This window comes from Octodon degus, unplaced genomic scaffold, assembly GCF_000260255.1.
Source record: "Octodon degus isolate 3935 unplaced genomic scaffold, OctDeg1.0 scaffold00025, whole genome shotgun sequence".
NCBI lineage: Eukaryota > Metazoa > Chordata > Mammalia > Rodentia > Octodontidae > Octodon > Octodon degus.
Window position 1 is genome coordinate 15,452,766 of NW_004524601.1, and position 17,696 is coordinate 15,470,461.

At 38.0% G+C, this 17,696-nt stretch overlaps 1 protein-coding gene across 1 annotated transcript in view; it reads right to left on the minus strand.

Moving 5' to 3' along the window:
• Positions 1 to 12,463: 12,463 nt before the first annotated feature.
• Positions 12,464 to 17,696, minus strand: part of Znf804a (zinc finger protein 804A) — a 305,609-nt gene continuing 300,376 nt past the window's right edge. The window contains exon 4 of the mRNA XM_004628634.1: positions 12,464 to 15,683. Coding sequence (XP_004628691.1) covers positions 12,464 to 15,683 — 3,220 coding nt within the window. The remainder of the gene's footprint in view (positions 15,684 to 17,696) is intronic.

Here is a 17,696-nt window from a genome sequence, read left to right on the forward strand (position 1 = left end):
TTGACACTTGTGAAGTAGAATGGTGAAGATATCACATGGTAAGAGCCTGTGTAAGTGTTGTGTATGTGTGTTTTCTGATCTCTTTTGCTCTTATAAATTCACCAGCATTCATTCATCACAGTTCTACTCTAATGGTCTTCTCTAATTTAAATCACTTCCTAGAGTCCTACCTATAATCACCATGGTTGGCTTAAGTTTCTACCTTCTCAGTACCTCACAACGGGAGTTAAATTTCAACACGTGAATCCTAGTGTCACAGTCAAACCTTACTCAACCCATAAGGCTATCATAATCAAATCTCACAGACCAGGAAGCCTAAAAACAAATGTACTTTCCCAGTTCTGGGGCTGAGAATCTAAGATCAGAGGGCTAGCTCTGGTGAAAGGGGGCCACTGTATGCTCGCATGGCTTTTCCCTGAAAAGGCGAGAAGTCTTTGCCCTTTTATTCTCATTACAGGGACACTAATCCCATCTTAGAGCTTCACACTTATGACCTGGTCTACCCTTTACTACTTTCCCAGAGACTCCCTATCAAGCTGTAACTCAAGATTTCAACATGTGTGTTTGAAAGGTCATAAACATTCAGATCAAGTGTGCAGTTCAGGACCAGTGTTCTTCCAAACACGGTGTTCCTAAACACGAGATGATGAATTTAAAAAGAGACAACTCTCTTCTTTTCCTCAATGCAAAGTTTAGAAGGTCAAATTCAACTTTTGAGGTTCTGAACTACGTGTCTGTACTAGAACAGCAGCTCTTAAATGACATCTGTATTCTATTTTCCTAATGCATACATTATAGTGGGAATTCATGAGCTGATCCTAAAAGATGTCAGATGATCTTATCTGCATAAAGGCATCTAGTAGAGGGTGTAGCATCCTCTGTCCACCTGTGTGTGTTCCTAGTGAGTAGAGCCAACTAAAATCATTCTGAAGTGCTCATGACGACAGTCTTTTCAGTGAAAGCAAGCATTTTCAGGGGCACGGCTGAGAGAGTCAGTCTCCCCTGAGGATCAAATATTCTACTGTATTTTGACTCCACAGTCAGATTAATACAGAATCCATTTTCTACATTATATTTTTGTGTGTTTAACAACTATCTGAAATGACATCCTAATTTATGCATGATTGATTCCTATAGATTGCATCTTTCTCTGAGAAAAGAAATGGAAATTGTCTAAGTAGTCCCGGTGCAACCATACCACAGGTACAAAAGAACTCATGGAGAAACCATAGCTAATCCAATGTATTCAAAGAAATATCCATTTCATAACCAAAAGACATTACAAATGAGTCCATAAGTCATAAAAGTGTCTCAAATTTTACTTCACTAATTAGAAAAACACCCACATTCAGAATTAGCATAGGGAGAATTTGAAAGCACTTTTGTTTCTAAGAAATAACACATAAAATTAAACCTGTCACAGAAACTTTATTATTATTTTGATTGGTCAATAAAATAGTAAAGAGAAAATTATTTTTAGTTATTAAATTGAATTGACTCTATAATTTGTTGCTGAAATTAAAAAGGCTTTTACTTTAGTAATTATTGTAAAATTCTGACTGAATTTAATCTAATAGGTATATCAACTGGTAAACATTAAATGAAAAACAATATGGAATGTTTTACTTTAATGATATTCATGGACATATACATACAATGAAGTTTATAGTCATCGAAAATTTTGAAGATATTCCACATAAAGTTAAGATAATAGGCATTTTTAAAACCCATTTTGTAGATTGGGCACGGTGGCACACGCCTGTAATCCCAGCACTTCAAAAGCTGAAAACAGGAGGATCACTGCAAGTCCAATCTGTGTAGTGAGACCCTGTAGACGCTGAACAAAATACATTTAAAAAATGAAAAAAATAAGTGAAACACATTTTATTATTCTTATTTTCTCTATTGCTCAAATATGTTTTTACATGTAAGAATCTCTATCGTTTGGACAATATTTCATGCATACATTTTGCACTCTGAGTAACTACTATTAAGATAACTGCACAATGTCTTATTAATAATTATTATTAGTCTGATTTGAAGCTGTTTTGTTTTTATTTGTATTTTTTCTCTTTAAAATAAAAAGATAAAATGAATATGTAGTCACTATTCATATTTTATAGTATTTGCATGTAAATAAACATTTATAAATCTAGTCACATTGTTTATACCTAGTCCCATTTCATGAACCTCAGACCTAAACATAAACTTTTCCTGTCATCTTCACAGAGGTAATTCTATTTGTTTTGGCCTCTTAATGGGAATTCTGAAATTCTCCTCACATACTTTCTTACCCAAATGCATATATATCTACTAGGACATCTATGCTGGTTAAGATTGTCGACTTGATTGGCTCTGGAACTGTGTGAGGAACTTGAAAGCAATTCTGGGCAATTCTGGGTGGGTTGGAGAGGCTGTGGTGGCCTGACCGTGGGAATGACCTTGGGCATGGTGCGCGGCCCCTGCCCCTGCTGTCTGGACTTGTTCTCCTGCTGCCTTCTCAGCCACCCTGGGTGGAGCATCTCTGGTCAAGCCCGTCCTTTCTCTATGGTAGCTCTGCCTCAGAGTAAGCGCGCTATTGAATCCCTGCAAACCACATGCCAAGTTAAACCTCATCTTTAAATTGTGGGTGTTGAGTGTCTGTGTCCCATCCACAGGAAAGCTCACTGACACAGCTTCCGTTCTAAGAAAATGCGTCGTCAGCATGCATAGTTATCCAAATGAAAGCAGCGTGACTTCCAGTGACTGAACCACCTTGTAGTATTGCTAATTTAAAATCACTGATGACGCATACTTTTGCTTAAAAACATTTCTTGGGACGATTTCCATGGTGCTGTACTTCTTTAGTTTATAGACTAGCTCTATGGACACATTGTATCCTCCATAATTTTTTCTTCCAGTTTTTTAGGATTGAATGTCATTTAAATTTTAAAGCTACTTCCTTGTTAAATTTATACTTTCTCCCTGGTGGTAATCTTGTAAAACCTTAATTAAGGTGAATAATGTGATAATTCCAAAATCATTCTTTTTAGCTTATGTCCCTTTTGAACATTATACTTCTGTAATGGAGTAACTTTTTTCATTTTTTGTGTAAATGGTACATGGTCTCACAACACAGCTTGGACTTACAATGATCCTCCTGTTCTCAACCTCCCCAGTGCTGAGCTTACAGGCGTGTGCAGCCACACTGGGACTTGATCGCTGCCTCAACTTGCCTGGGTGGTGGAGCATAGATTACTTTTAATGACCTGTCATTCTACCTTTTCAGAGTGAGTGGATTCTTGATTCTATGAAACAGATTCCTAGGGTTGGGGAGATATCTTGGCGGTCTTGGCCTGGCAAGCTCAAGGATCTGGATTTGATCCCTGCTATCACACGCCATGCTGGTGACCGAAACCGAGCATGGTGGCACTCAGTTTTAATCCCAGCTCTGAGAAGGCTGAGACAGGAGGATCACTATGAAACTGAGCTGTGTAACAATATCCTGTACCAAATAAGTAAGAGATTGTAAAACATAAAAACACAGATTCTTTCCCTTATCTTCTGATATTTTGCTTACCAAGATTCACATATGTAAGTTCTCAGCTCATTTTGTTTATATTGAATTTGTTGCTAAATTACATAATTGAAATTAATGCTGAGTAACAAGAGGAAATTAGATATTCTGATGAAGTTTAATTTTAAAAATTACTTGTAAGGTTATTGCTTAATATATTTGACTATGGCAAGAATGTGACCATATAAGACTGAAGAAAGTGAAACAATAGAAAATGATATGATTCTTTCAGGTGAAGATTTAAGTCTTCAGTGCACTTTAAATACATGAACTAGGAAGCCATGGGTGATTTCTTGTGAGTTTGAATTGCATATACAAAAAGATTGTCAGTAACATGAAATGATGTGACAAAAATTTAACCAAAAGCCAAGACATGTGTGCCACATAATGATTAGCATGGTAAGCAATAAGATAATGTAAATTATCTTATTAATAATTAGGATTAAGATAAGCTAAATTATGCTTGTGTAATTTATCATCTTAAATAACTAGAAAGATTGTTCTTATTCTTTCAAATAGGAGAATTTTAACCATGTGTTGAACTATTTGTAGGACTGCCTATTTGGCTATATTCTAACTGTCTAATTTTTCTTTTAATATACTCTTAATTTTCAGATTACCATTCATTCACATGTAAATGTAAGAAATAGGAAGGAGTAAAGAGACAGCTCGTGTATCCTTTGTTCAATTCGCCTCCATTACAACATTTTGCACAACTATTACTAGAACATTGTTTTTCCATTTTTTCTACATGTGCTCTGAATTTGGGCATTTACTCTTGCTCCTTTCTTTGTCACTTGATTTATTTGCAGCAGATATAGTGGATCTTTTCTTTCTGGCCAGAACCCTAAATTTCATTTGTTTAAATTTCTCTCTTCCCTTCTTCCAAATCTTCTATAATGCTAACTAAGTAACTTTAGACTATATAAAGGTTAGATGATCTAAGTAACATTAGTTATACTTGCCAGCTACCATTAGAAGCTTTACCTGTTCTCCATATTTATCAGTGCATGCACACTAGTAATTCTTCATTCTTTTGTAAATCTCAATATTTCAAATCGATTGCCCTGAGGCTATTAATCTCCTTAAAAGCTGTGAATAGCTGTCATCTTCAATATAAAGTTTTCAATGAGCACTATTTTCTACCCTGCTTATGTCTCAGGCTGGGGTACCAAGATTTCCTTCTTGTCATGTGTTCTCACACATCCTATTATGTTCTTGTGTTCAATGCATGACTCTGCTCATATTATTACATTTGTCTGCATACTTCTCTACTTCTTTTGGAGGTTCAGCTCCTTCTTGATAGACTTTATTTTTATTCATTGGTGTCTTTCCAGAGCTTCGTCATGCGCCTGGTATACTCTATACATGATGATACAAGTTTGCGCATGCAGGAATTACACAGAGTGTGTGCCACAAAGAGATGACATCGCAGCTCTCTACATTGAATGATGTAGCCAGGAACACTTTGGCTCCTTCCCTTCACTGACAATCAAAACTATGAGACCTTGGCTGAACATTTACTTGATAATTGGCTCCTGTAATTAGCATGGCTTTTTTCCTTCTCTAGATAGGTTTGTTTCCTTTATTTTGGAATGTCTAAGACAATAGGAGATTTCCTGAGGACAAGTGCTTACAGTTTTCCAAGCAGTTGGGGATTTTTAAAATTCATGTTAAACTAAGTGCATGTGATGTCCCTTTTACTCTGCTTCTTGACTGTGACAATGTAGACAGAAGGCGATGTTTGGTAAAAGATGACATGTAGGGATCCCAAACAGCAACCACCCATCAGTCTTGCAAGGTGTGGCATGTGTATGCACGTGTGTGTGTGTGTGTTCAAGGGTACAGAACTCATCCTGGATACTCTCCAGACTTGAAATGCAAAATCTCTGGCTCTGACTTCTGATGGAAACAATTAGCGATGAACACCAGGGGACAGGTTTGCAGCCCTCTTTCCCGAGTTCTGATCTGAATGTAATGGTTTGGACTTTCAGAAAATGTATTTGCTACCAAAAGAGGAGTGGCATTATTTTTAGGTCAGCCAAATAGCTCAGCAGATTAAAGTGCCTGCAAGCAAGCGCAGGGACCAGAGGTTCAATTCTGAGGGCCTTCCGTGCTGGTCCCACTCCCAGGGTGGCCCAAGATGGCAATTGAGACTGGGAGTGGTGGCGCACACCTATAATCCCAGGTCTTGGGAGGCTGTAAACAGATGGATCACCATGAGTCCGATATAGTAGTGAGACCCTGAACACCTGTAGACCCTTCCCTAAAATACAAAAAAAGGAGTGGCATTATTTTTGCACTGGGAATCGAACTCAGGACTTTGCACTTGCCAGGAAGGATAATGTGTCACTGAGTTATATCCCCAGCCAAGGGTAGCAATTTTTATCTTTTACAGTAGGAGGAAATTGGCGGGTACTTTGACAGGGCAGCAGAGAGTACTTGTAGACAAGTGAACTAGGTTAAGATGTGCAATATTATCTCACTGCCAATGGGCAAGATGATTACCAGGGAAAGGCCCACTTGGGATTGATTTAACAATATCCTCTCACTTAGTACTTGCTCTTCCTTCCTCAAAAGATCCACCCACGTCAGAAAATGCTGCACACAGTTTCTTCTGGAAAGCATTACGGAATGCTGTGACTTCAGGGGGTTGTAATCTCTTCCGCACAAACTTTCAACAGTGATTGAAGAGACAAGAGCAGAACTGACAGAGGAACCATGTTTCCCAGCTACAGAAAGCTGCTAGCAAGCAGTGCCGTGAGCACGGGCTCCTGGCACGATGGGAGAGAGAAGCGTCCAGTGCTGCAAGACATTTCCTCACAAATATAAATAAAATATTTTTAAACCCACTTTCTGTCATTTGAGTTCTGAATTCACAGTTCACGGAATGTCCAACTTCAATTTGTGTGTGAAAGCCATTTTTTCAAGTAGAGTATTATTTTCATACTTAAATAAAATGTATAGTCAATTTTTTAAGTTCATTATGCTGAGGAAACTCTCATTCGAGTCATAATAGAGAATTCAGTTTTAATGTGTGGGTGCTCTAACAACTTGACACTGTGACAGCAAAGAATTTTCATCACTACTTCCAAGTGTAGACACATTTTAGAAAATTTCAAGACAGGATCTTTGTGTATAGTACACTTTGTAGCTCGCCCCTGCTGGCCTCACGCTTGCTGCAATCCTAATGCTTCAGCCTTCCTGCAGCTGGGATTCTAGTCACACACCCAATGCCAGGCTTGTGGACATTTACACATAAATAATTACTATATTAATAAATAAAAATGTTATTTAATATTCATACTAGAAAAAATATTTTAATGCTCAATTTTACAATGATAAATATTTATTAACTGGAAGGTATGTGTTATTTATTGGTATAGCAGATTGGTAAACCCATGATTAACATGTGCACTGTTTGGGAAGCTATTATATTTATATAAAATACTATTTTAAATATAAATATTTCAATATAGTAAGACATATTTTACTGAGGTCATTGTCTGAACAGTTGCACTGTGGGACAGAAAAGAAAGATTTCTTATATCTGCATAATATGTTAATATTTTCTTTTCAGTACAGATGTTCTTGAAACTGGAAACCATTTAATAAAATCTATAATCTGTGGTAGGCTTATCATTTTAATGTGAAGATTGATTCTCTGCCAACTCACATAAGTAGAATAACCACTTGTAAAATCATTGGATTAAAGCATAAGTTGAATAAGGTAAGAAGATTAGTTGAAACTCAAGGCATTAATTTGAAATGTAGCTGTTGTAAAAAATGTATGAGGATTTTAATATAGGCTTTAAAATTAAGGCTACTTACATATGAGATTTTTAAAAATTCACTCCCCTTGCATTAAGGATGTTAAAATTCAGGGAGGTTGAGAAAATGTGTTGAAAGGAGGGTAGTAGGCAGAGCACATCCACATGTGTGTAGGTGTGGCACTGCGCAGGTCAGAGACAGGCTCCGGATGCGCCTTGGAGCATCAGCATGTGTGAACTCAGGTGAAGGTAAGAGGTCAGCTGTACTGAGAAGAACTCAGAAGCAAGCACTTGTAGCAGGCAAAAGACAAAAGGGCGCCAACTGGAGCTAGGAAAGAATATACAAAATAACTGTGTTCCAGCTGGGAACACAGAACTAACTAGGATAATCAGGGGATTTGTGCAGCAGGGCTGTTTTCTAGACAGAAATCAATTTTTTTTAACTAAGCCAGTTATTGTAATAGCTGCCAAAAATATAGTTAATAAAAATAATTATTTAAAAGTAAGAGTATAAGAGATTAAATGAACAGAAGAGCTGGTTGTATGCTTGGTTTTCTACTGGAAGCTTCCAGGCTCAAGTTGAATTGAAGGTTCATGTTTGCAAGTTTTGAAAGCCCAGAACAGGACAGGGCAGCACAGAGTCAGTGAGACGGTTTCACGCACCCTTTCTTTCCCAAGGATACAAAAGATACAGTGGCTTAGCTAGGCAAGTAAGGAGAGGAAAAGAAAGAAGCCTACATAAATCATAGGGAATGCAGAAATCAGGAATGGAGAAAAGACACTGATGAATATAAATTCAATTCATAATGAAATAGTTGTGTTCTGTTCATTTCTTTAACCCCAGAAGCTGGTTTCATGTTTGTCACATAGAACTGCACACAGACAGGTACTAAGAGAGATGAGAAAACTGCAAATCATACAGCAACAGGCAAACATGGAAATCAGTAGGTGCAAGTAAGGTGGTAGAAGTCAGGGCAGCAGTTTGTGCTTTCTTCCTGGAGCAAGGACAGTGTTCAAGTCGCCTTTCAATTATTTTGGTGTTGTTCTGAAGTTCTATTTTAAATGGTACTTTCATTCTAAAAGATGTTCTCAATGATTAAAAGTGTTGTGAAGCCCTGTGTTGGTTTGGAAAATTACAGTTTAATTTAGACTTGCTTAGGACTCCTTTGAAATACAAACGAATAGTAGGTCTAAAAATCCATAATGTACTCTGTAAATTTTGATTATATTTTCCCAACTTGTTTTATTCCCTGATTCAATAAATTATCATTGAGTGTTTAGTATAATTCATGCACAATATTTACTCAAGGTGCAGTTAATCTAATGAATTTAAAGTCTTACATTAAACATAGAAAATATAACTGTGTGTGCGTGTGTGTGTGTGTGTGTGTGTGTGTGTGTGTGTGTGTGTGCATGTGTGGCATGTCACATGAAGTTAGATTTCAGAAAACTATTTTATCTAGAAAAAAAGAGAACCTGGAACAGAATCCCTGTAAGACATATTCAAGTTGAGTTTGGGCTCATTACTGATTACCCATGTGAGCGAAAGTATATGTAGGAAGAACTTAAAAGATTACAGAATTTGTGCACCCAGAGGAAAGGAGATTACAAGGGTTTCAATTAGAATTCTTGGCCCAACCAGAGCTGAAAAGTTTGGAGACAGGGATCTACTTCATTGTAGATTGTTCAGTGGCATCCTAAGCACAGTGATTTTTATACTGAGAACAACAGAACTGTGTCAGGTTTTAAAGAAGAACATGATCCTATCAACATTGCATTTGTGTGAGGTTGTCCACACAGCCCTGGGAAAGATCAACCTTCAGAAGAGAAGATGTAGGACAGCACTAATATGAATTTATTGTGGAATTGGATTATGGGGTAGAAGAATTAGAACTAGAGAGCTAGACAATGGGAGAATTAGGAGACATTTGAAAGGAATGTAAGAAGAGGGAGTCAAAATTTTCTGTAGTGTTCTGATATAGGTATAAAAATCATAATCTATGACTTGAATAATAGGCTTTATTCTAATGGCATTCACAGAGGTTTCACTGATGCCTTTGAACTATGGCCATGAGTTAGAGATTTGAGTTTAAAACCATTAGTGTGTATCCAAGAAGTGATAGCTTGTGGATGGTCCAATGTAGGTCTGAGGTTCCAGTTTCTCATCCAGACCGTATACTTATGAGAACCACTCAACTCACCTGTTAAGCCTAGTTTTGATTAAACTTAATTATTCAACTTCAGAAAGGAAGTGGAGAAAGTAGGTCACTGAACTATGCATGCTAGATAAAATTGTGGACATTTTCTTTCTATTATTCAGTGTAAAAACTTTTACCACTTGTCTACATTTTTACCTTTGATAAATTTCATTCTGTGTTCCAATTTATTCATTTGTATAACAGCAAATGCTATATGAAGAAATATGTGAAACTTGAAGAGTAGAGATTCTAGCAAGATGTGTGTTATGTAAATATCTGTGTCACACAGAACGTACAATAATGTGTCTGGCAAAGACTAAGATGTCGGTGTCAGGATAGAATTTATGGAGAAGACTTCAGCAGACGCCCTATGCTACTTCCACAGTGTCACTGCTGCAATAATTTGACTCCTGGAGCCGTTAGAGCAAGCTGGACCAGTGCTGCCCTGATGGCTCCGCTGCCTTGTGACACTTTCCTGACACTGAATTTTCTGGTCACTGTTGGTCTTCAACACACTGATTAGATACCCTGGTTTTTAGGGTTGGAGTTATCAGACAACATAAACAAGCTATCTATCCATTTATTTTAAGTCCCTGATATATGGAAAAATATTGAATCGATGATCAAAATGGCTTTGTCAGTGCTTAATTGAGGTTCATTTTCTTCTCCATCCAGCAGTCTCCATGAGAACAAAATAATTTACCTTTGATGCTCAGTTTCAATTCCTCTTATCAAAGAACTTTTTCTTTTTACACTTTCCAGAAATTTCAATCATAAACCAAGCATTCATGTATACCATACTTGGTTACAATTGAAAGTGAAGCATGTGTAACCATATAATTTAACAATAACAGCAAGATTTGGAGAGCCTCTTACTTGGAAAAAAAATTGACAATATGGAGCAAGGAAAAAATACTCATATATACACAGAAATGTCTGCAATGAAACCAAGAAGAGTAAAATGGGGGGGGGAGTAAAAATGTAATTTCAGTGTAAAAACAAGAAATGAGAAAAGAATCATCAGTGTGATAGGAAATGAAAAGAAGAAAGAAAATCTTCATATTTTAAAGTCAACCCCCATTTTTCAACAGAAAGAACAATTTTGCTCTGACAGATTAAAACAAACTGGGTCAGCCTTCCCCAGTAGATTGCTCCATTGACTTTATCTTCAAATTTAGCTTAAAAATTTTGCTTGGGGAAAAATCATCTGTTTCAATTTGAGTTCCCATTTTAGGGACATATTGTCTCAGAATATTTGAAGTACAATTCTTTCTTTACTATTTTTGTCTTCTTGTGAATCATACACTGCTATTTTCAGTCATTTTCTAGCATTTTGGGGAAAATATTTATATCCATTTTTATGGCAACATTTTTGTGAAAATGAAAGGTTGAGAATTTTCCCTTATTTCTTAAAAAAAAATTCAATCTTAAATTTTATGATATGGCAAGACATTTTTATACTTTAAATGATTTGGTGTAATTCAATTCCCCTGGTAACCACGTGAAATAACATGTTCAGCAGGACACAAGTTCAGCAGTGGTCTCCCTTCGAAGGACTCACTCTGTTGGGCTTCCTGTTGGCCAGATTTGTCGCAAGGCTGACAGAATCGTATAACGTCGTTTTGGTGAGGTGAGTCCACTCAAACAGGAGCACAGCCATCATCTCCCCAAATGGCACAGACGGGGGCAGTTGAACATTTCACACAGTCATGGAAAAGGGTGCTGTTCTGAATGTTGAATTGAATGTCTGCTCATTTAAAAGCTTTGTTACACCCACAGCACTTGAATAAACAATACAGTAACCATTAACATGATAGCAGAATCTAAGGCTTGATAAAGGGCCATTCTAAGTGCTCCTTGCCAATTTAAAGATATGATGCAACTTGATTCCTGGAAAATTTATTGGAAGAAAGGCCTATAAACTCTTCCTACCACTTCTAGATGCTCAGTTAAGACTATATTGGGATGCTACATATGCCATTACTTTATATAATGGACAGTGATTTTAAAAATTAAACCTATTTATTAATTCATGTCAATAAAGCATACATGCATATAATGTATAATATTTGGAAATAAGAAAAACAAGTTTGAAAATTTTAGTATTCAATATGTAATAAGTACACTTGTATTAGCTACTTGTCATGTTTCATTTAGAATTTTGGGAGGGATGCTATAGACTTTGCACATGTTTGAGTTCTTATCCCTTTAAATACTCCCATCATTGCAACCCAAATTTCCATGGCTTATTGTATAGAGGACATAAAATATAAATTCTTCATATAAACAGTAGTTGAAACAAACATGCCCTCTGTTGTCCTTATTCTGATAGATCACAGCATCTAAATATTGATGAGCAGAGCCTTGGAGACTTAGAAATTTCACTGAATAAAAGAAACAGCACACAGAGAACACATACAGGGACTCACACTCCTAAAAACAGTGAAAAACACCTAAAAGCCAAAGTTTACTTTACTTAAATAGTTAACAAAAATTTATTGCAAGGTATTTTTCACTGAATTTACAGTTTCAAGGAACATGGTACAAAACATAGGGCCATCAGCTTTGTCTAAACATTAAATAGATGCAAATACACAAAGATTAGAAAAAGAACCAAGGAGCATACTTTAAACATAAATTACAGTACTATAAATATAGTTTATGTACATTATACATACTCTTAAGACCTCATTGTAGTATACAGCATATATTGTATTGACTTTCAAACTATTTAGTGCTTTAGCAATATTATATATCCGTAGCATAAGAATTTATTTGCATCATTAAACTTACAGTAAATGATCTGAAATTGCTGAAGCCATACTTAGGCCAGTTTAATTCCATTGAGTGAATAGCCATGTATAGGTTAGCGGAACACCTACGTGTCGAGCTAGAGTTTTCTGACTAGTGTTTGCTATCTGCTTGACGGTGATGACTTCTTAGAAGAGAGGCTGCAGAGGGATGACAGTTGGGTGTGGAGAAAGCAGAGAAGGAAAAAGTGCGTGGGGTATGGGTGGAAAAGCCAGGTGGCCAGGATGGAGAACCGAGGCTGGAAGTATCTGCATCTGAGGAGGAGCTACGAAGGTGGGCTGGTTCCCAGGGCAAAGCCTCGGTCCAACTGGGCCCACTGAGATCTGAGGTATAGATGTTCTGGACAAAGCTGGGACTTGGGAGAGAAACTGTTGGTGTGGCTGAAGCACTTTGAGGGTTCCTGTGGCTGCGGCCGCAGCGGCAGCTGCAGCAGCTGCTGCGTGCTGCTGCAAAACAGTGTGGTGGATGGTGGTCACGGAGGTAGAGCACAGAGGTGGCTGCAGAGGCAGAGGCGGCAGAGGTGTGCCAGGCGGTGGCAGGGGGGCTGCAGGAAAGCTGAGTTTGACCTTGTTGGCCAGCACATTAGGCTGTATAATGTGATGGTAGACCTCGCAAGGTAGATTTTTGAATTTTTCATGGTTTTCTAATGGGATCAATAATGCTTGTTCTGGTAATGCTAAAGGAGCCAGGATTTGCTCGGTTGTAATGAATGTATGACCGCTGACATGTGCTTCCTTGAAAGGTAATGGCGGTTGTGTGTTAAGGAGTCCTGAATTATAACACAGCCACTCTGATGAGGCCTCATTCGTCTTGCTTTGGGGAAGGGTCTCAGCCAGTTCATAGTGGCAAAGGTACGATTTAGGCTGTGACTGTCTGAATGTCCTTTCGCTATTAGGCACCTTGAAAGGAATTTGCTTTTCACTAATATTCGTAGGTTCGCTTCTTTCTTGGTGTTCCAGGGAGGCGGTGTCTTCTGTTTCTTTTGTTGGGGGACAAGTTTTGGTGGGATCGCTGGAAACCTCTGATGCTTCACCAGGATTGGTCTCCATCGCTGAATGCTCAGCTTCCAGGCTGCTTTCAGAAAGAAGGAGGCCGCTAGGCTCTAACACCAATTTGTCTTCTTTGTGGACTGTTGGTTCCAAGTTCCTTTCAGCATCTGCACCATCTTGTGCTTCTATTCCTTCTTTTTTGTCTTCACTTAGGAACCTGCCCAGGTGATTTACAGAACTCCTTTCCATGGAATTATCTGCATTTTCATTAACACCCAAAGTTTCACTTCCCATCTGCAATCTGCTTCTTTTTCTTCTTCGTTTCTTTTTAGGTTTACAGGGAGCAAACGAAGCACTTGCAGACCTCAACAATTCTTCAGGTAGACAACACTGTCTATTTAAACTTTCATCTGATGAGTAAGAATGTGAGTGTTGTCTACGTTTTCTGTGGAATCGTTCTGATTCATTCGTGAGAGAATTGTAACCTCTTTTAACTGGCTGATTGTGGCTCACAGGTTTTGTGTCATTTTGAAGAACTAAGAATCTGGGATCCTGACTATAGCCTGACAGTCTGGCTTTCCAGCAGCAGTAAGCTCTGGAGTATGTTAAGTGATGCATCCCAGGATGTACCGTTGCTGGACTAGGCTGCCCATTGAACAGCATCCCATTCTTCGTACATTCATTTTCAGAACTGATAGGATGGTGATTATTGTAATCAATCTTCCAGGTGTTACACATTTCTTCATTTTCACTTAAGCATTCAGATGCCGATTTAGGCCTTTTATCAGGTAAATGAGACGAGTCTAATAATTGCTCTGGACCTGAATGCTGTTTTTCTGATATTGTTTCCAGTAAGGTTTTCCTAGTTTTGTCAGGGGCACTACTCTCCATTTCCATCTTGCAGTGAGTTTCCTCTTTGGTTTTCTCCCCATGGTGATGATGCTGACAGAACGTCCTTTTCTTCTTCCTTCTACTTTTATGGAACCAATGTTCATGAGTATCCTTCGACCTTATTTTGTTGTATTTCTCATCTACAAAGTCTTGTTTCATGTGATTCTTAGTGAAATTATGTTTTCCTGTTTTCCTCATCCTACAAGAAATATTTCTAGGCCTCTGACCCATATTCTCATTTTTTCCAGAGTCACATATATTGGAAAGAGTATTGACTGCCAAATTAGGAGCAATCTGGGTGAATTCATTTTCTGAGCAACTGATTTCACAATCTGTGGACCTTGTCCCAGTCAGGCCCTTGCAATCTGAAACTGGTTGCTTGCAAAGATCTTCTTCCTTCTGCTGAGAGCAAAGATCATTTAAAGGCAGCTTGCTTTTATTGGGATTATTGTTTAATTTAGTGGACTTGAAGTCAAAACAAAGAGGATTACAACTGTAGGAAATTGATGGTTCTGTACTTGTGTAAACCAGCATTTCCGTTGGCCACTGCAGAACTGTCGATCCGTGTTTATTTAGTACAGGGACAAATGGCTCAGACTGTCTTTTATGTAGATCTTGCTTTTTAGGTAAGGTTATATTATCCACTTCAGTATTTGTAGGGGTCAGTGTCTCCATACCGCTTTTATTTTCAGTTTCAATTGTGGATGCATCATTATTCTTAACATTTTCCTCTGCAGCAGCTTGCTCAGATACGCAATCATTAGACAGATCAGGAATTGTAGATCTATTTTCTAACAACTCAGAATTGTTACCACTTACAGGTACCACTTCGCTGACAGTAATATCTTCCTGTGAGATTTGATCTGCTAATGGGAATGAAGTTTTGCAGTTGTCTACATCAGAACATAAGGGGAGCTGTACTCGGGAAAACGGAGGCAACAATAACACATCTCCTTCACAAGAGACGTCTTTCATCTCTTGAATTTGAGTAGTTTCTTTGTCAGTGCCAGTTGCCTCTGCTGGATGAAATGAGTTAGCTTTCTCCTCAGAACTCAAAAGCATCTCTGTTGGTGAAAATCGCTGTAGGTGACAGGCACTGGGGACGAACCTACTTTTTCGGCTAAATTCTTTTCCCACCAAGGCATCATCGTTGCTTTCCGAGAAGGCTGAGGCGGAGGACTCCAGCTTCACCGATGCTTTCTTTGGAAATGCAAAAGAAAAGCCAATTTTGTGTCTGTGTATTCCCTCGGCTCGGTCCCCAGCTCGGTTCTTTCTGTCTGTACAGTCTCCACTTTCAGGATCTGCAGCAACTGTGGTGACATTGTTAGTATTTTCTTCTCTCTCTAGTAAAGTATATTGAGAGTCTTGCTGCTTATTAACTGAATCCACAACTCTTCTGGAAATTTCGCTACCATTTTCTCTCACAGTAACAGTTGTTGACTTGAACATGGGGCCACTTCCAGGAGCACTACAAAAAGAAACCCGAGAGTGTGTTAAATTCGACTTTCTGGAGGAAAAATAGTCTGACACTTACAGCTAAAAATGTCACTAAGTTTTTATTTTTTTTTTAGATCTTCATATCTTTGTAAACATTAATTTACTATGATGCAAGTACTTTGTATAATCGCACAGTATCATTTTGTTTTTGACTATTTTTTGAGACACCTTAAAGATATTGTTTTGAAATGACCTTGGCAACTGTAAACTGCCACACAAACGACCTTCCTGTGCTCTCAAGCCCATACTTCTTGTCTACTTCGTTTTGCTTTGTTTTTTAATCTCCATGCCATCTTCAAGCACATTTTGAAGTGTTATGCATTTCTCTAAGGCAAAGCTATTTTTAACATAAGAAGTTGATATCATATCTCATAGGTGAATGATATGAATGAAATTAAAAATTGAAACTCTGTCATGACTTTACAAAGGTTGGGATTTGGCTCAACTATTCATTTGACCCAATATTCATGTAAACAACCTTCCCTGAGGGTCTATCTCTTCCAGTCCAAGTGGTTTACTGTGACAGAAGGACATCTAAGAGATGGGATTAGATGGATGAGAACATCCTGTCTTGTAGAATTGTGGGGTTCAATATTTGATGTTATACTGAATGTGGAAGTCACACAACAAAATATAGTAATGCAGGATAAATGAGCACTTCAGATCTAAATTATAACTGTTATGCTTTACGATACTATAAGATTTGTGCATTGAAGAACTATACCCTTCAGTGCATAAATGTACAAAATCCCTAAATCTTATCTGTACCACAAAAGACTTATCATATGCAAAATTTTCCATTTTATGTTAAATTTCAGGGTTTTGTAAGTTACACATGCCCACGCATTTTCTTTGGATGTTTTCCTCATACAACCACAAACACAATGTACAGGTCCCTTGCCTTATCTGCTACTATGTAGCAGCACCACTTTTTACCTGGCCATTTTTAGAGGCACAGAATTGAGGGAAAAGTGTGTGTGCACATTTGTACGTGAATGTGTGTATGATGAGTGGAATATGTTCTCTGTACTGAGGATAGTAATTTAGGTAAGAAATACATACTCTTTATGGTACATATATTGTTTACTCTACCTCTCTTAATATAGCTGCAGTGTTACGTGGAGAACATTAAGGTCTGTAGGTCCTATGCTTCTCTATAGCATTAACCTGTACTTGGACAATTTTCCATTTGTCTCTGAAAAATTAATGTGTCAGGTTAATATAATTCAATAGCAGCTATAGCAATTTTTATAGTAATTTCATACAGGAGTGCAAACTTACTTAAATTTTACTTTAATTTTGTCACGTTTTGGCATCCTAAAATATGACAACATATCCCAGAATACTTTGTGATTTTTTTTAAATGTATTTGGTACCAGGGTTTACAAGGTCTCACTACGTAGATCGGACTTACAGTGATTCTCCTGTTTTCAGCCTCCCAAGTTCTGGGATTACAGGCGCACACCACCATGCGTAGTCTCAGTGGCCATCTCAACACACCCCCGGGGTGGGGCCAGCACGGCAGGCCTGGGATCGAACCCCAGCCGCTACACTCTGCCTAAGCAGGTGCTTTAGTCCATTGAGCTATCTGGCTGGCCCTACATTTTGATACGTTTTTATAGGCAGTATATCCCATAACACTTTTCAGCATAAAATAAATTTAATATAAAACATCTCGATATAGACAAGAATGAGACGTTTGACTTATAAGGAAAAATCACTTTAAGAAGTGTTTTATTTTAATATGATTGCCATGCCTGGGGTTGTAAGGTCTGGATTACATCACTGTTCACATCTAGCGGCTGCCCAGTGTGAGAATCAGGTGAAAGCTTAAGAGTTGTGAACTTGAGACATAGTGGTGCATACCTCTAATCCTAGTCCTTGGAGGCTGAACAATAGGATTACAATAAAAATTCAAAGCCAGTCTGGAGTACACAGCAAGTCTCTCTCTCTCTCTCTCTCTCTCTCTCTCTCTCTCTCTCTC